General features: G+C 36.7%; 2 protein-coding genes across 3 annotated transcripts in view; both read left to right on the forward strand.

Moving 5' to 3' along the window:
• Positions 1-1,405, forward strand: part of LOC110113115 (putative leucine-rich repeat receptor-like serine/threonine-protein kinase At2g24130) — a 22,375-nt gene extending 20,970 nt beyond the window's left edge. Inside the window, exons 6-7 of the mRNA XM_028697554.1 lie at positions 3-261; positions 1,104-1,405. Of these exons, the coding sequence (XP_028553387.1) occupies positions 3-261; positions 1,104-1,405 (561 nt within the window). The remainder of the gene's footprint in view (positions 1-2; positions 262-1,103) is intronic.
• An 8,815-nt stretch (positions 1,406-10,220) lies between these two features.
• Positions 10,221-15,836, forward strand: LOC110113104 (pentatricopeptide repeat-containing protein At2g03380, mitochondrial). 2 transcript variants are annotated; one of them, XM_020845529.2, is made up of 3 exons: positions 10,221-10,404; positions 10,595-12,593; positions 15,429-15,836. In XM_020845529.2, the coding sequence occupies exons 2-3, from the start codon at positions 10,670-10,672 to the stop codon at positions 15,617-15,619; spliced, it is 2,115 nt and encodes a 704-aa protein (XP_020701188.2). In that variant the 5' UTR covers positions 10,221-10,404; positions 10,595-10,669; the 3' UTR covers positions 15,620-15,836. The 2 variants fall into 2 exon arrangements, with proteins under 2 accessions (XP_020701188.2, XP_028553393.1); XM_028697560.1 differs by lacking the exon at positions 15,429-15,836 and having other exon boundaries at positions 10,221-13,033.
• The last annotated feature ends 3,534 nt before the right edge of the window (positions 15,837-19,370 follow it).

A 19,370-nucleotide genomic window follows, 5' to 3' on the forward strand; every position in this document is an offset into this window, starting at 1 on the left:
AGTTTCTGGCGATCAGATTTGTGATTGTCTGTCATCGACGACTATTTGCAAGTATATTCTGCTTCTGGGATGATCATGCCCAGCCACTGAGTATGTGTGTAGACTTTGAGCGGCAGTCAGCTGTATGCAAGTTCTCCAAGTGTGAATTCTGGCGAAGAACATTTCATTTCTGGGGCCCCCATTTATGGCTGAGCGGAGCAGGCACTTTCTGTGATCCCCAGAAGATTCAGGCTGTTGCCCGATTGGCCAAGGCCGACTACGGTATTTGACGGTACGGTAGTTGTCTTGGGCATGGTCGGATATAGATAGGAAAATTTGTGAAGGGATTGTCATAGATTGTTGACGCCTCTGACGAGACTGAGACAGAAGGCAGTACCTTTTTTTTGGACCAGAGTTGAAGCTTAGTTTTCGAGATTGAAGGATTGTCTGACTTCAGCTCCAGTGTTAGCCTTATACGTTCAGGCTACGGAATGATTTCAGGTGTTCAGTGGCTTCACTTGAACAACTAGGTTGTGTGCTGATGCAGGCATGGAAGGGTAATTGCTTATGCCTCAAGCACAGTTTGAAACCACATGAGCAAGAATTTATCCCGTTCGCATGTATTTTGGAGGTTAAGCTGCCCCTGTGTGTTTAACTTTGAAGATTTGGCCGTATTACCTATATGGCCGTCAGATGTGAGAATTTTCACGGGATCCAAGAGTTTGAAGTACATCTTTCACTCAGAAGACTGAATCTGCAGAAGAAAGATGCTCGAGTTGATCAAGGACTACGATTTTGACCATTCAGGTATCAGCCGGGAAGGCTAATGTGGTAGCGGACGCTGAGCAGAAGTCTTCAGAGTTATTACGATTTGCAGCTCACTAGTAGCGATGATTTCCATTGATTCGAGACATGGAGCGATTACAGTGTGAGGTTGACTTTTCCTCCAGTAGGTTGGATTTGGCTCAGATGAGCATTCAGTCTTCTTTGCGAAGCAAGGATTTCAAGAAGTCCGAGTCAGATGTCTATTAATTTACGAGTGATTGCTCAGATTGGATATGTCGGTAAGACTCCTGAACTTCGCAACTTTACTGAATTCTGGTGGGCTATTTTCTGAAGAACAGGTTGTGGTACTGTGTTTCGGCGATTGAGAGCAGGAGATTTCCCCTCGATCGAACGTCAAGCATTCAGCGTACACTGTTCAGTCAGGATTCATGTAAGATGTAGCATGACATGCAAGCTTTATTTCGGCTTGCACTGGAATGAAAAAGGATGTGGCAGAGTTTGTGTCGAGATGCGAGCTGTCAGTTGGTTGAGGCCGAGCATCAGCGACCAGGGGACTGTGCAGTCGTTGCCTATCCCTGAGTCGGAAGTGGGAGCGAGCGTAAACGATGGGACGTTGCTGATGGTTATCCGTCGAATCTAGACAAGGACACGACGCCATATTGTGCGTTAGTAGATCAGATTGACGAAGCGTCCCCCCCATTTTCTTCCTGATCAGACAGACCAATCCAGGGGATCGCATTTGGACGGTTTTAGTGAAGGAAATTGATCAGATTGCACGGTGTGCCTTCGAGGATAGTTTCTGATCGAGAGCGGACGGTTTTAACTTCCGACTTTGGAAGGTATCCAGCAAGGCTTAGCCGCGTACGGAAAAAAAAAAAAAAAAATCTGCATTTCAGTAGCGATCCTAGCATGACAGTCTGAGAGGACCATTCACGGTACTGGAAGATCTGTTGAGGCTTGTATTTGGACTTTGACGGAGCTGGAAGATGCATACCCTTGATCGAATTGCCACTATAAGCAACATTTTCAGTCAATGTACGGATATGGCACCGTACGAGGCTACTGTTTATGAAGGAGGTCGTTACCCTATTGACTTACTGAGCACGGGATAGACAGGCAACTGGTGCCACTTTCTGTTGAAGAAACTGGTTAAGAAGCATCAGCCTGATAAAAGAAAGATTGAAAGCGCCTCAGGATCGACAGCAGAAATATTACAATCAGAAAGCACAGCACGTTTGTTGAATTTCAAGTTGTGACTTTGTTATCATAAAGTCAGCCCGATGAAGGGGTGTGAGCAGATTTGGCCAGTGTGAGCAAGCTTAGTCCAAGGTATGTTGCGCACCTTTTAAAATCCTGGAAGGATTGAAAGTTGTCTTAACAAAATCACATGAATTAGACAAAAGACTGTTGCTTTTGATTTCGATGCCTGACGTGCATAAGTTTAAACGTATCCACTTGAGGAAGTGGTATCTGACTCTGGCGAAGAAGCTGGTCAGTGACGAGGTTGAGATTCAAGAGAATTTGGCGTACAAGGAGAGCCAGAGTTGATTTTGGCGTACGACGTCCGAAAGCTATGAAGTAAGAGATTCCAATGGTTTAAGTGTAGTGAAGCACCGACTGCACGGGAAGCGACTTGGGAGCAAAGAATACTGACATGAGACAGTCGTACCCGTACTTGTTCTGACGTCGTTTGATTGGACAATGCGAGGACTACATTTTTTTGAAGTTGGGCGAGATTTGTAACATCAAATGCATTCTAGGATGCGTCCGGGCCGATTGGATCGTCCCGGACGATCAGTGCACGAATTTTGCTCCAGATCTCGTACAGCAAGTTCCAGGAATGATTTCCTGATAGGGATCGTCGCGGCTGATCTGATGGATCGTGTCCCGATACGATCAGTGGAGGCAAAGTCAAGAAGCAAATCATCCTGGAATTAATTATCGTCCTGAGAATGTCCAGGCCGCATCAGTTCAGGTGCAAAAGTCACGAGAGCATCGTCGCTGAGGATCGCTCCAGGTAATATCGCCAGGCCGATTGATAATTTGTGTAATCGATCAGGACTTCGTAGCGATCGGCCGGGCCGATCAGCAGCACTTTAAGCTGAAATCAAGTCATTTTGAGAGAGAGAAAATACAAATATCTAAAATATCAGCAGGAGAGAGAAAGGTCGAGGGCAAATTTGGAAAAGTTGATTTTCGGGCGACGCCGAGCCGTTTTCGTCTACGAGATTGTTCGAGATAATGTTGCTACGCAAGTAAGGCACAATTACCGCCTTTCTCAATTTTCAGAAAGGTGCAATTTTAACGAGTTTTCTGTCCGGATTTTCGTTTTTGTTAGGCGAATTTCGTCCGTATTTCCCGATTGGTTCAGTGTTTTACCCGCGTAACTATTTGATATGTTATTGAGGCTGCCGAGTGTGCACATTTTGATATTTTCTGGAGAATTTGAACGGGTATTTTTGCATTCCCGCGGTGTTTTCTGTCGCTGATAATTTTTCACGATGCTCTAAAAATGTTGTGCCAGTAGAATAAAAGTCTTGCAATGTCGTTTGAACATCTGTGAATAATTGGTAATTTGTGATTTTTAGGAAATTTGTGTAAAATTCTGTATACAGCCGTTGTGCTTCCCGATTTTTGTCTGATTTCTGAATTTGTCCGGATTTCTCTGAACTTGATATGCTATCTGTATATGCTATATAAAGGGAGTTATAAGGGCTGGATCCTAAGAGATTCAGCTTAGTTGTCTGGGCGAAATCTGAAATGAGCTCAATCTGAAATCTGATACTCTATTCTGTTGGCTCCGAATCCGATGAATTCTTTTCTGGTGGTATAGAAACATCTGTTCTAAGTGCTATAAGCACATCTGTTCTGGTGCCGTGAGCACAAAGGGAGGCATAAGGGGCCAGAATCCGTAGAGATTCTGTCAGTGTCAGGGAATTTAGCTATAATTACAATACTATGCTGAATCTGATTGATATGACTTCTGTTTTCCGTACAGTTCTGTCTGATCGTATTCGTGTAGATTTGTTTCTTGATCTGATATCTGATTCTGATTGATAGATTTGATATATGTCCGATATCTGTTCTGATTTGATCTAATACTGACGATTCTGATTCTGTTCCTGAGTTGAATACAATTCTTGTTCCGATTTCTGTACGGATTTCTGTCTGATTGTGTTGATGGTGGACTCTGAGGATTTTGATATTGCGAGGTTTTGATGTCTTGCTGAGTGTTGTAGCTCCCCATGCTTTCTACGTTGGTTTTCAGGTTCTGGGAAAGGGAAGGAAGTCCAGGAGTAGAGTTCAGAGTCTGAACTGTGATAGGTATTTATACTTTTTGATTTTTATCAGTCATGGCTTTTCTTCTTTGTTCTTTTTGCAGTCCATGTACTGTATTTGTAGATGTATTTTTTGAGGAAAGAAAAATAATGATTTGTCCCGCTGCATTTGATGTACATAGTAGCTCTGTGTGTCTGTTTTGAGTTGAAATATTGGAAGAATCAGTTCTGAAGCAAATTCCAAAGCCAGATCCTGGTCTGTTTGTCTTGGCTGCGTCGCGGCCCGAGGCGGGCCGGATCCGTCCGTCGGGTCGGTCGTTAGGAGCACAGCGGTACCTGACCATCCGCAACTCCGCGCTACCAGTGCTAGTTGCGGTACAGAGCTGCGTGGGCGGGATAGCAGCTGGACGAAGCGGCAGCTTAAACTCGACAAGAGTGACTTAGTGACGCAACGACTCAGCGAGTGATGCAGCAATCGAGATAGGTCACCCGTGATGCTTACAAACGGGTCACAATACTGTTGGTTTCGGTTTTTTTGGGTCAACCCGAATTTGACCCGGTTTACAAACAGGTAAGAATTACACACACCTGGACCCGACCATGATGAAACGGGTTAACCCAAACGGGAATTTTCAGGTTAGGTTCAGGTCATATTAGATTTTGACACCCTACTTTGATATGAGTAGCCTGAGGAGATATGTAATGAATTAGTCTGCTCATTATTATAGTATGGAATTAATATAAATTCTTTTAGATGGTCAACTAGACTGTTCCTTATGTTTTAATATCAATCATCATTTGTTCTTCTTTAAGGTTTTCCCTCATTCATTTCATATATAGATGCTTATCAGCAATATTACGAAGATTATGAAGCATGGCTTGTTTTGTTGAAGCTCTCTTCTGATTCACACTGGGAAATTAAGAATGGAGACTTTCCTATTTTTAAAAATCCAATTATATTATATATATATATATATATATATATATATTATAATATATATATATATTATAATATAAAAGGTTTTTAAAATTCGATCGGACTGCCGGTTCAACCGGTTGAACCACGAACCGGTCGGCCGCCGTTACATTCAAACCAAAACCGCTATATTATAAACCGTTGTTCAGCCACTCTACGGCGGTTCAACCACCGGTTCAACCGCCAAACCGGCTCCGATTTCGGATAACCGGCCAGTTCACCTACAACGCGAAAATGAGAAATCGGACGTTGAGATGCAAAGGGTGATGATTATGGAAAAAAAAAAACCTATTTCATTGTGTCGCGTGTTCAGTTTTCGTCTATTGCCTTTTTACGTTCCCATATCGTGGCGGTCTCATCTCATTCGTGAAGCCGGAAGCCATCACCGAAGAGCCTGCTCGTTCGCGAAGCAGAAGGCAAATCTCGCCTCTTCTGTTTGTATCGTTTGTTTCTAAACTCTATTTTTTTATTTTCTTTCAAACACATACATGAATCATGTGAATCAATGGAATGTATTTTTTATGTATGTTTTTAATTTGATTTTTTCCTATTCTAAAATGTAAAAAATTTTTTTTCCGAAGTTCAGCTTGTTGAGCGTATTTTCTACGGTTTGGGCTGTTGTCGATTTATATTTGTAGTTGGTGGGGTTATTACCCCAACTTCTGTTGTTGTGGTGGTTTTTTTAGATATACGTGCTTATCTTGTTTATGTACTTACTGTATTTCAACTATCAGTGGATTTTTCATTAATCTTTCTACTTATTTCATCCTACTTGTTTGCCATGTCTACTATCAAACTCATCAAGACTAGTGCCATATGCTATATGCTGCAGTTTGCTGTTTGCTTTTCTTTGTTAATGATGCGTTAGAATATTTGCATTTTTTACAATCTTAGATCAATTATAGCAATACTTCATCCTTTTCATGCCCAGGTTGTGCATAGTTCCTCTTAAAACTAGATGTTTATCTTGATTAGGTGCAGCAAGGTTTAGAGTAAATGTTTTAGAAGAAAATTTCTCATTCCTTTTTTTAATTTTTAATAATATTATTATTTATTACGTTATCTGGTTCGACCCCAGTCGACCGGTCGACCCATGAACCTCTCATTCTTGGTCGAACTGGTCGACCCGTGAACCTCTCATTCTTCTGATTTGTTGTCCGGTCCAATTTTCACAAGCTTGTATATAACAGCTTAGTTTAGTTCAAATTCAGAGACCATGGAAATATGAAAGAGCTTTTGAACTCTGGTGGCTACTTAAGCTGATTGATGACAACTCAAGAAAAGTTAGCGCAGGGGTTTTGTGCAGCAAATCACAAATGCACTGGTGCTGCTATTTTTTTTTATTCATTGGTTACTGTTATTCTTCTGTTTTTTGTCTGATGGAAGCCGTCAAAAAGCTGTTCCAAATAAAGGCTGAGATTTTTTTTTGGGGGAAATAAGGCTGAGATTTCATTTGAGACAATTTTCTTATTGCTTGTTAAAATAACTTTTTAGTATAAAAATTAAAATTTTTGTATTAAAAAATTGTTTTAAGAAGCAGTAAAAAAAGTCAACCCAAACAATGCCTGAATCTTGTTTTAAGCTTAGTTTAGGATCACTTTTGACCACTACTTTTTCATTATTTTCTAAAAAATCTTATACTAAGCTGCTTTATACAACAGTAAGAAAGCTATTATAAGTAAAACCTTGAAGCGTATGTAGCTTTTGGATTATAATCATATTTAAGCCATAAACCATATATAGAGAGACAAGGATGAGTCTGACATATTCTAAGATATTATTGTTGAATTAAGTCATATCAATTTGTATTTTTAACAACAAATTAGTATGAATCTTAAAGCTTCTATGTCTAAATTTTCATTCTCTCTTGAGTTTAATTAATTCACACATCTTAGTAATATTTTGATGTCACCTACAAATAATTTAGGATCTCACCATTTAATGCCCAACCATTGCTCGTTTCTCAAAATAGACTCTATATTATTTTTGAAATATGAAAATTGCATGAGTAGAGGCACATTTATTTATTTTCCTCTTTATTGACTAAAAAAAATTAAGGAGGATAAACATTAAAATACTATATATTTTCTTAGAAAAGATAAATAAAAAGTAAGAGATCTTGAATGTCATAGTGTTTTTTAGTGTTAGTTTCAATATTAGTAAATTGTTGACTTAGTAAATAGAGTCATTACTCTTTGTCCGATGATACAGTAACAATATTCTTATAACTCTCAATCAGTGTATCATGTGAGTTAATAGAGGATAACACCAAAATATTGTATTTAAAGGAAAGCCCGTTAGCCGACCATCTTGTACAAATCAGTCAGTCTCCAACAAATGGGTCAATCAATCTTTACATGTCTTTTGTATGACACGTGCATTAATACACAATATTATAATAGTAATAGTGACTAACTATTACTTAAGCATATATTTATATTCATTTATAATATATTACAAAAAATAAAACATAATTAAGCTTAATTCAAAAAATGCTAATGGTAGACAATAAAATTTATATTGAGCAAAAATTCATATTTTCAGAATTTGACCAAATTATCAAATATTGTATAAAATAATATTATAAAGTTTTTGTTGAACTAAATTACTATTTTTAAATATCAAAATAATTTTTTTAGTAGACAAAAACTACTATATTTTAAAATCACTCAGTAAAAAATATTAAATAAAAACTCAAAATATTTATAATCTCGATCTCTATAGCATACAAAAAAGTTACGCAGTGAAAGTTTAGCCAATACAAAGTTATTCACATTTTTTTATAATGGAAATACAAATTTGATCAGAAAAATAACAAAAACATAAAATTTTTTAAATTAGAAATAGCGCAAATGTTCCTTACACCGGGATGAGCAATTCTCCCAATAGGCTTGATTGACCAAAATCGCTTCATGACCTTCAAATATGGACTTCTCTTTTATCTCTCCTCACGTTTCTCTCATAATTTCTCAAATCAAGTTCTGTTAGCTGAAATCAAAGAGGCTATTGGTTTAAGAAAGAAGTTTTGAGTGCTTTTAGATATTATAGTAAAATATTAGTATAATATTAATAATACTATTTAATTGAGTCAATTTTTAAGTATAAAATTTAAATAAATCATTTTAATTGTTCAAAAACTATAAAAAATATTTATAAAATAAACAATTTTATTTAGAAAATATCGATAAAATTGGTTTGTAAAACGGACACCTGATGGTCCCAAAATCTGCAATTGTACCGATATGTATCAATTTCTTAAGAATTGTTATAGATGCCCAAAAATTTTCAAAAAAATCTATGTTAGTAAAATACTAGAATCAAAATAATATGGAGAAAACGATTTGTGTGTTGGAGTTATAATGACCCCAGAAAAAAAAAATTGACAAAGTTAAAATACGAACTATTATATATAATGCAATTTATTAAAGAATGTTGTACTAGTAGTCAACATATTTAACAGACTGAGTAGAAATTTTGTAATTTTCATATTTGTGCCAACTTTTTAAGGATTTTCTTGAACATCGTTTTGAATCCTTAAATGTACTACAAAAATATTTTTTGAGGACAAAGTTAATTTTTTAATTGGTTAAACCAGTGCATTTTCTACTCTGCCCAATAGAAATATTTTAAGAAAATATTTAAATGTCAAGAATACTCATATCTATATCATATAAAAATTATATAGTGAAAGTTTAACATGTGTGAAGTTATATTCATTTGAACATTGCAAATGTATAATTTTAATTAGAAAATTCTAAAATTTCTCATATCATTAAAAATTGAGATAGACATAATGTAACTTACCTCAAACTGAATCGATGGTAGAAAAAGGGCTGAAGTCACTTGAACCCCATTTTATCTTACACTAAGCTAGCGTAAGGGGAGGGGGGTTGCCAAAATGAATTTTAAGAGGGTATTGAAATTTTTATGAATATTGATCTGTCTTAGTAGGCTTTAAAACTCCAACATGGCAACACTCTTAATAAAGAGCGCGGTTGCGCCGCGCCAAAATCCAGAGCTGCAGCACACCCCTTTAAATTCTTAAAATACAAAGAGCTCAATACCTTTACATCACTCCCTTGGGAAAATTTTAACTTTTAGATTTCAAGCATACATACCCTCATGGGACACTTCAGGATGGATTTCAGGCATTCACATGTAGACAAAAAATTCTTAGACACTTGCAAAAAAAATGCATAAGCTCTAACATACAAAAATTATCGGGCTAGGTTAAAATGGATTAAATACTATTATTATACAAGGTATTACATTTGGCCTCCTGATACATTCGTAGCTTTAAAAGTTCAATTAGAGCCAACTCGGGGGTAGATTCACCAACCCACCTTTTGATGATCAAAGGACTTAATCTATATTATTCTTTATCAATAACTATAAGGAATATTTCATTTTTTTTCCTAAAGTTTTAAATTGTTGACGAAGGTCGGATGGAGGATTGGTGGTGGCGATCAGACAGAGGTCCGTTGGCGATGGCATGGCAGAAGTCCAGCAATGGTACCCTGATGATGAGGGTTCATCGGTGGTGGTGCTGAGGTAGAGCTCCAGGATTCTTCAAGCCTTAGAACTCTCTTGAATCTTTAGCCCAATGTTAAGACTCCAAAAGGTCCAAGCCCCTTTCATGTGGGAAGAGAGTGGTCTATTTATATATTTTGAGAGTGGCATGCTATATAAATATGGAGAATATTCAAAACAAATTTGGAGTGCTTCATCGAACAACCCATATTGATTCCCTCAATTATAAATTACTTATTCATTATTTAAGTGTCATAATGATGCCAAAATTAAGTGATCATAGGCTCGTTGGATTCTTCTCATCGAGCCACTCGATTCAACTATAAGCATGTCATATTTGGATATCAATTTCATCAAATTAATATTTTGGAACTTCTAAATATGCTTTAAGCACTTCATTTGAGTCAATTAGGGCTTAGATTAGATTGATTTTGACGTTGTTGGGTTAGTCTTACTTAGACATTCAATTTGATTATAAATTTGTTGAAATTGGAGTTCGGTTGATCCCGAATTTAGTATTAAAAGTGATTTGTTTCTCACCAAGAATATTTTTGGTGAAGGGTTTAGGGTTTAGAGTTTAGGGTTTAGGGTTTAGAGTTTAGGGTCACATATAATTTTTTATTTTTAAGTTATTTGTTACCATGACCCACATCCAATGTAGGAGAGAACGAAGATTTCATTTCTCTCAAATAATCTCTCAAACTTGAAGCTCCCACTCTCTCGCGCTACAAAAAAAGTAATAGTGCATGAGTTCATCTCATTTGGGTGTGGAAAGATTCTCGAGAATGTCCTAGCTTCAGGTGGTGTTGAGGTGGATAGCAACAATTGATTCACACGTGATTAGATGTAAAAATGGTAGTTGAAGTGATCCACTTAAATGTCATACAAGCTATCAAATCCTACTTAGTAAGCATCAACATTTGAATGATCGACGGGAGCTTTGATCCTTAAGATTAATGGATATTTATTATAGAGAGACATTGCGATGTTGAATCTCCAAGTTTTCTACTTATACTGAATCAAAATATAAATTTCCCAATTTCAGATCACAATTTGTATGGTTCCTCTGGCCCCCTCCTCCTAAACAGGCTACAGCGGGGGCGGCGGCGATGGAAGGAGGATGGCAGTCGTCTTACCAGCGCTTCAAAAACGCTTTCTTCCGATTCCTTCACCAAAATCCGAAGCTTTACGCTCTCTCGCCGGCATCTATTGCCGGAGTCGGGGATTATTCCACCCGACTAAATTCCATATCCGTACTTACTCCACTGAGTTACCCAGAACTGTCCCAGGCAAGATTATTTCGTTGTTAGATTCTTGTACCAACCTGTTCTCTCTCCGTAAATCCCATGCCTTGCTCTTCGTCCATGGATTGGCCAAAAACCTCCCTTTCCAGACAAAGCTCCTTGCTTCCTATGCTGGTTTGGGGGACGCCAAATGCGCACGCATGGTGTTCGATAAAATTACTGTCCCAGATCTTTACTCATGTAAAGCAATGATGAAATCATATCTCATGAATGACTGCTATTTAGATGCGATCAACCTTTACGGGCGTTTTAGAGAGTTCCTTCTAGTGCAGGACAATGTCTTGTTCTCGCTTGTTTTGAATGCATGCATTAAATTGCTGGATCTTAACCAGGGAAAGAAGCTTCATTGCCATATAACTAAGGTTGGGAACCCAGATGATTTTCTTCTCAATACAATCATTGCCATGTATGCCAAATGCGGTGATTTGAAATCAGCTTGTATCTTATTTGATACAATTTCCGAGAGGGATGTGGTCTCTTGGACCACAATCATATCTGGTTTGGTTCAGAATGATTGCGCTGAAGAGGGATTGATTTTGTTTAACAAGATGAGATTAGCAGGTGTAGAACCTAGTGAATACACTATGGGTAGCATACTATCAGCTTGTTCATCAATGGATGCTTTAGTTCAAGGAAGATGGATTCATGGTTATGTTTTGAAGAAAGGGATGGCTATGAACTCCTTCATTGGATCTGCATTGTTGGATGTATATGTCAAGTGTGGGGAAGTTACTGATGCTTATGCTGTCTTTGATGGACTAGATTATGTAGACCTCGTCTCATGGACTGCAATGGTCGTTGGTTACACGCAGAATGGTTGCGCAGCTGATGCGCTGAAACTCTTCTCGAACCCGAAATGGGCCGGCATAATGCCTAATTCCATCACCATAGCAAGTGCTCTTTCAGCTTCGGCGCAACTGTCCAATTTGAATATAGGCAGGTCAATTCACATACTTGGAATAAAGCTAGGAGTAGAAGATTACAATGTTGTGATGAATGCAATTGTTGATATGTATGCAAAATGTGGTGCCATTAAGGAAGCTGAATATGTTTTTCAAAGGATGGCTTGGAAGGATTTAGTCACTTGGAATGCAATGATGGCAGGCTATTCTCAGAATAATTTTGGATCTGAAGCTCTATTACTCTTCCACAAAATGAGATTTGAAGGTTACTTGCCTGATGCTGTAACAATAGTGAATGCTCTCTCAGCTAGTGCTTCTATTTGTTCACTATATATAGGAGACTCATTTCATGCTTATGCTATCAAAGTTTCCTTTCTTTCAAATATTTATGTTAGTACTTCTCTCCTAAATTTCTACAACAAATGTGGGGATTTAACATCAGCTCGTGGAGTATTTGATGAGATGAGAAATAAAAATGCCGTTACATGGTGTGCAATGATGGGCGGCTATGGTTTGCAAGGTGATTCTGGTACTTCTCTTGATCTTCTTCAAAGAATGTTGATGGAAGATTTGAAACCCAATGATGTTACCTTTACAAGCATTCTGTCGACTTGTAGTCACACTGGAATGGTGGAGGAAGGTAAGGAGCTTTTTGATAGAATGTCTAAACGGTATGATGTAGTTCCATCCATGAAACATTATGCGTGTATGGTTGATATGCTAGTAAGAGCCGGACGGCTTGAGGAAGCAGTAGAATTCATGGAGAGAATGCCTGTGAATGCAGAGATTAGTATGTGGGGAGCTTTGCTTCATGGATGTGGAGTCCATTCACGATTAGATCTTGGAGAAAAGGCACTTAGAAAAATAATGGAGATGAAGCCAGATACTCCAGATTATTATGTTTTGCTGTCAAACTTGTATGCATCTGATCAAAGGTGGGATGAGGCTCTAAAGATTAGGAAACTTATGAAACAGAAGAGATTGATGAAGTCACCAGGAAGTAGCTTCATACACATAGATGGTAGATGACATTTAAGTGAAGAGAAAAGTTTCAGATGCTGATGTTTTCTGGCAGAAGTCAATTCGTGCAGTTTATTATTCACCTCGAGTGAATGGTTTGGTGAGCATCATATAATCAGTATAAAAGTATATGTTCTCCCCTTTTTTATTAGATTAATTATTCCGTGCAGACGAAAAATATCATTTGGAGACCAATTAAAATACGTCACGTCATCCCTTCGTTCGGTACCACGGCTCGGTACTGCTAACGTGGCACATTGTACATTACAGGTACTGCTGACATGACACATTCTCCATTATCTAATTTTTATTGACCCTTGATAGTTTATTCTATAATTTGTTTATGGGGAATATAAATGTGTACTTTCAACAGCAAATCTTTTCATTTTCATTCAACAAAAATTATGGAAGTTTTATATGTTATAATTAACTGCATTACAGGTTTATATGTTATGATAGGTTGCATTACAAATAATTTATAGGACTGTTTGGTTTGCTGAAAAATGAATGAAGAATAAAATGAATATGGTATATTTGAAATAGTTTAAGTTGTTTTGATGTGTGTAAAAGGAATAGAGATATTAGTATTTTCTTAAAATATTTAGCTTGAAGCAAAAAGAATGTAATGTAAAGTCAAATGATGGTGATAGCCAATAGTTCCTGACTGAAGGCAGCGGATGGCAATGGCTGGTGGCAATAGGAGGCAGTGGTGGTAAGCGGCGGTGATAGGACCGGCAGGTAGAATTTGTCAAAAAGTTGAAAAATTACTGAGAAGAATACTATTATAAGGGTATCTTACTCCCTAAATGAATAAGACCTTAATAATAAATATGAATTTTTAAAAGATAATTTTTATAATGATAGTATAGCATTAAATGATATTTGAGCAATTTTCTAGATTGTTCTCTTTGTAGAAGGTAAGATTCTATGGTTAGGAAGTGGTATGTTGGATGCTTATAATTCTAGTTAATTGTGAATGGTAGGCATCAAGTGAAGATTAGTGATCAATCAAGTCATCCTTACAAGAGGGGCAACATAGTCATGAAAAATAGAGTCTAAATGTTCTTAGTTAATAGATTTTGGACATTGGTAGGCATCATTTGGGGATCAACTGCGAATGTTAGACATCAAGTGATATAAATCTTGTTTATTAAATAAGTTGAAAAATTATTTTCTTCTAGCTACCAAACTCAAGCAGAATTTATCATAAGAAGTTGTTTCTCATCACATAAATTTTTGACTTGAAATAAATTACCCCAAATGATCTTTTAAACTAGCTCAATATATCACATGCATATTTCTGTGGAAGTTTTTTCATATCTAGTGCATGATATTGAGATATTTCCCATTTAATTGGACAGTCATTTCAAGAACCTGCAGGAGTTTAGTTTGCAAGTAAGTCACTAAAATTTTATTAAATATTTTGATCAAGTATCTAAATAATTTTTTTAAACAATATTTGTTGGTTAACGAAATTGTAGATTCAATCTTGATCTATTATCTAGTAAGATGAATGTAACTCTAGTGGTTTAAGGTTTCGTTTGAGACGGATTTCTTATTGCTTCTTAAAGTAGCTTTTTAGTTAAAAAACTATATATTTATATGTAACATATAAAATGTACTATTTATATAATATATCATTCTCTATAACTCTATTAATGATGATATCTTAGACCATGACAAAGAGGAAGGTTGTGATAGGCCAAAGAGGAGGTCGCAATGAGATATCGTTGAGAATGGGATTCGATCATCTTTCTCTCTACATACTTGTCGGGAGGGAGCTTCCATCGCCTATCACAAGTAGAGTATCGAAATTTTATTAGAGAATGCATTAATGTCTTATGCATCCGTCGGCTCGGGTAAATTGGTGTGGGTTGCCCGCTAGGTTGACCGAGGTTTTAACTGGCCTATTGACAATGTTTCCTCGTCTAAAAAAAAGTATTATGCATAATGGGAAGATGGCTACGAGATTGATGGTGTCTGAAGGTGATAATGGGACCAGTGGCATGTGAAGTGAAAAAATTTGTGACGGCATCTAGACAACATGCAAAATTTTAATAGGCTGAAGCAGCACCATGAGAAAAGGTTAAGGATAAGATCATAAACTAAAGCACTATATCAAGATTTGAGTTATTCATCTTCTACAACTCTTCATGCATGCCCATGGATGACCCATAATAATTAATAAACTTAATTTGAAGTCCGTCGATGAGTGTGTGATCTATACAAATTAATGAAGCAACAAGTTGTATAAATTGTTTGATTTCAAGGCCACTTTACTTGCCTTATTTGGCTAATTCAAATTTTCATATTTTTGAAAGCTTTAAACTTTTTATTTTTTATTATCTTATTTCTCTTATTTTCTTTTCATATGTATCTTGACAAGTGATCAATTCATGTAATAATATTACATTGGTTTCTAAGGCTTTTCAAAATTATCCATGCTTAGAAAGTGAAAGTGCTCAAATGACACTAGAAAGTGCTCTGATACCACTTGAAAGTTCGTTAGGGATGTTAGGCCCTTATAAACTAGCCCAAGGCTAATTAAGAGAGAGGTGAATTGATTGTTAAAGATCTTTTAAAACAAAACTACAAACCAAAACACCACAAAGAAATCAACGATGCTGAAATTAAATGCGGAAGCCACGATTAGATCTTGGAGAAAAGGCACTTAGAAAAATAATGGAGATGAAGCCAGATACTCCAGATTATTATGTTTTGCTGTCAAACTTGTATGCATCTGATCAAAGGTGGGATGAGGCTCTAAAGATTAGGAAAATTATGAAACAGAAGAGATTGATGAAGTCACCAGGAAGTAGCTTCATACACATAGATGGTATATGACATTTAAGGCTGCGTTTGGGTCGGCTTTCTTTTAAAGCGGCTTCTAGTACAAAAATTAATATTTTCTCCGTTTATAAAAGTATATGTTCTCCCCTTTTTTATTGACCCTTAATAGTTTATTCTATAATTTCTTTAGGGGGAATATAAATGTGTGCTTTCAACAGCAAATCTTTTCATTTTCATTCAACAAAAATTATGGATGTTTTATATGTTATAATTAGCTGCATTACAGGTTTATATGTTATGATAAGTTGCTTTACAAATAATTTATGAGGCTGTTTGATTTGGTGAAAAATGAATGAAGAGTCGAATGAATATGGTATATTTGAAATGTTTTAAGTTGTTTTGATGAGTATAAAAGGAATACAGATATTATTATTTTTTAAAAATATTTGGCTTGCAGCAAAAAGAATGTAATGTAAAGTCTAATAATGATAGTAGCCAATAGCACCTGATTGAAGGCGATGGCTGGTGACGATGGCTAGTGGCCATGGTAGGCAGTGGTGCTAAGTGACGGTGATAGGGCCGGCAAGCGGAATTTATCAAAAAGTTGATGTGAGTGATATAAATCTTGTTTATTAAATAAGTCGAAAAATTATTTTCTTCTAGCTACCAAACTCAAGCAGAATTTATCATAAGAAGTTGTTTCTCATCACATAAATTTTTGACTTGAAATAAATTACCCCAAATGATCTTTTAAACTAGCTCAATATATCACATGGATATTTTTGTGGAGGTTTTTCATATCTAGTGCATGATATTGAGATATTTCCCATTTAATTGGACAGTCATTCCAAGAACCTGTAGGGGTTTAGTTTGCAAATAAGTCACTAAAATTTTATTAAATATTTTTGATCAAGTATCCAAATAATTTTATTAAACAATATTTGTCGGTTAACCAAATTGTAGATTCAATCTTCATCTATTAACTAGTAAGATGAATTTTACGCCAGTGGTTTAAGGTTTAGTTTGGAACGATTTTCTTACTGCTTCTTAAATTTTCGTATGTATCTTGATAAGTGATCAATTCATGTAATAATATTACATTGGCTTCTAAAGCTTTTCAAAATTATCTATGCTTAGAAAGACCTATAAATAGGACATTGTTTTCTACTTTTGAAATCATTGAACAAAAAATTATTTTTGCATCTACAAATTTTCATGTGAAAAAGTTTGATAGTTGTTCTACTCTCTGGTGAAGCTTGATGTCTTATGCTCTAGAGCTATTGTAGCTTATTTCAAACACAACCTGTCTTCTGAAAATTTACCCCAGAATCTAATCCGTTAAAACTCCCCCGAAAGCGAGAGAGGCCAGAGAAGGAATTTTTGAAGCCCGCACACCCAAATTATTACAATAAAGTAATTGGGCTTGAAGAAGGTGGATGCCAAATATAGGGCGAATTATTACGTCCGGTCACCGGACAGACATCCAATCCGGGCGCGCCACGTTACCAAATTACATTGGGACCCAATGTATTTCAGTGACGTGGCGCGTCAGGATTGGTGTCCAGACGAATCGGACACCGGACGTAATAATTTGCCCAAATATAGTGAGTAGGGAACATATCCATCAAAACTCAGCAATTATGGTGGCATACATATTCAAGGTATTGTTATCATGATCCTTCATAGAGAATAGCCGGGAAAGAAGACTGATAAATATTACATGGCATCAACTTTACTCTACAAAAAAAAATCATGATTTTTAGAAGAAAAATCTGCCGAATAACAAACAAAATCAAACTACTTTTTTTATGGATTTTTCATCCATCATAAAAGAGTTTTTACGACCATAAATCCACCTTAAAAATTCATTTTGATTGGAGAAAAAAACCCACCATAAATGAGTTTCTACTATGAAAATCCATTAAAAAATTCATTCTGATGAAAAGCCGCCAGAACCCACAGAGGAAAAAATGGCAAAAAAATTCTTTGCAATGACCATTGGAAACAAACCTGACCGAATTTATTCATCAAAATTTCAAAGTAAATTTTTGTGATAATGATATTGTTCACATAGACTAGAAGTTAAATAAGTGTACTTCCAATATTGCGGTCAAAGAGAGACATTTCAACGAAAGAGTTGATTGGAGAACATAGCTAGCTTAGATGAGTTGATTTTCAAGGACCATGCGAAACACATTTGACTTATTTTGAGATAGTGGTGTTAATTCGGGTCAACGGATCGGGTTTGGGTCGAACCCGATTTGACTTGGCCATAAACGGGTTGACACTAACTCAACCCGGTTTTGCAAATGGGGCAGGATTGTCAACCCAAACCCAACCCGTGCGGGTTACCGGGTTGACCCGACCCAACCTGCGAGGGCGGGATGACAACAGTCTTCGGCTCTCAGGCAGGCCGGTAGCAACATGTTGCTCAGGCGAGACGGCGGCAGTATCAGCCGCAGCTCGCGGGTGGGACGGCAATGGCAGTCTTCAGCTCTTCGCGCTACCGTTGGCTTCAGCGGTAGTAACAGCACTGCAACAACGCGAACGGGACAGCGGCAAACCGACATTGGTGACGTGACCTTGAACGACACGACCGAGTGACGAGACAGGTCAGACACTCACACGGGATTACAAACGGGTCAATCCGCGGGTTTTTAGGTTAACTCGAACTTGACCCGTTTTTCAAACGGGTCAGAAATCCCAACCCGGACCTGACCCGTTTCCCAAACGGGTTAACCCATACCCGCATTTTTCTTGGTTGGGTTTCGGTTCGTGTTAATTTTTTACACTTCTACTTTGAGGCAAGCTTTATGTGATTATTAGATTATAAAACTTAGGCTTTAGTTGGTGCATCTTTCTTACTATTTCTTAAAACAATTTTTTAGTACAAAATTTAAATTTTTTTGTACTAATTTTTTTTTCAAGAAACAATAAAAAAATTGTCCCAAACGAAGCCGTAAATGAAATTTCATTAGTCATATAAAGTTAATGATCTTAGCATGTTTGGATCATATGTTTAATGATTTATGTCTTGCCTATCAATATCAAGTGGTAGGTATGACATCATTTGCTAAACATTTTCTTGTACTCCCAAAGAATTTTCCTTCAGCAACCTCGAAGAATTTTCTTTTGAGGACTTTAGCCGCCAAGAAATTTACAATTCAGTGAGAACGATGGAGGAAAAAAATGCCATTATGAAAGAGAAAGCAAGCATTATTAAATTGAATAACAATATATAGACTATGTTGCACCGATACATCTATTTATGAAGGCGCGTTGTATCTGATACATAGATACATGTATACGTCTCTGATACGACACCGATACGTGTCGGACACAGCAAAGCCGTATCCAATTAAAATAATATTTAATTTCAAAAGGACACGCGTGTCCGTTGAAAAAAAAAACGAAAAAGAGACTCCTCGTATTTACTTCCGCGGCTGCAGGTGAGATTCTCTCATTTACGAGAGGGATTTGAGTCTCTTGATGATATGAGAATATTAGAAATCGCTAAACTTTCACTTGATGGGCCCGAATTAGAAGCTATGGTATTTACTGAAGATGATATATTCTGTTCAAAGACAAACCACTAAAGAAGCTAATCATATTATTCCTTCATTGAATAGTTGAAACTTTATAAGCTAGACAATTTATGTTTATGCTTTTGTTGTTGTTCTAGACATTTAATGTTTATTTTTATTTTGATATTATAAGCTACAAGGCTAAAAATGATGTTGCTTTTTTTTTTGTAATTTCAAATATTATGCTTTGATTGTTTTCTTAATTTTTATGTATGGTTTAC

Source organism: Dendrobium catenatum, unplaced genomic scaffold (genome assembly GCF_001605985.2).
Source record: "Dendrobium catenatum unplaced genomic scaffold, ASM160598v2 fragScaff_scaffold_972, whole genome shotgun sequence".
Lineage (NCBI taxonomy): Eukaryota > Viridiplantae > Streptophyta > Magnoliopsida > Asparagales > Orchidaceae > Dendrobium > Dendrobium catenatum.

Bases quoted from the DNA above. Each gene is read 5' to 3' on its own strand.
- LOC110113104 (XM_020845529.2), top strand. From the start codon at position 10,670: ATGGCAGTCGTCTTACCAGCGCTTCAAAAACGCTTTCTTCCGATTCCT. The intron at 12,594-15,428 runs ATCTTGGAGAAA...AGCCACGATTAG, and splicing joins TGGAGTCCATTCACGATTAG to ATCTTGGAGAAAAGGCACTT.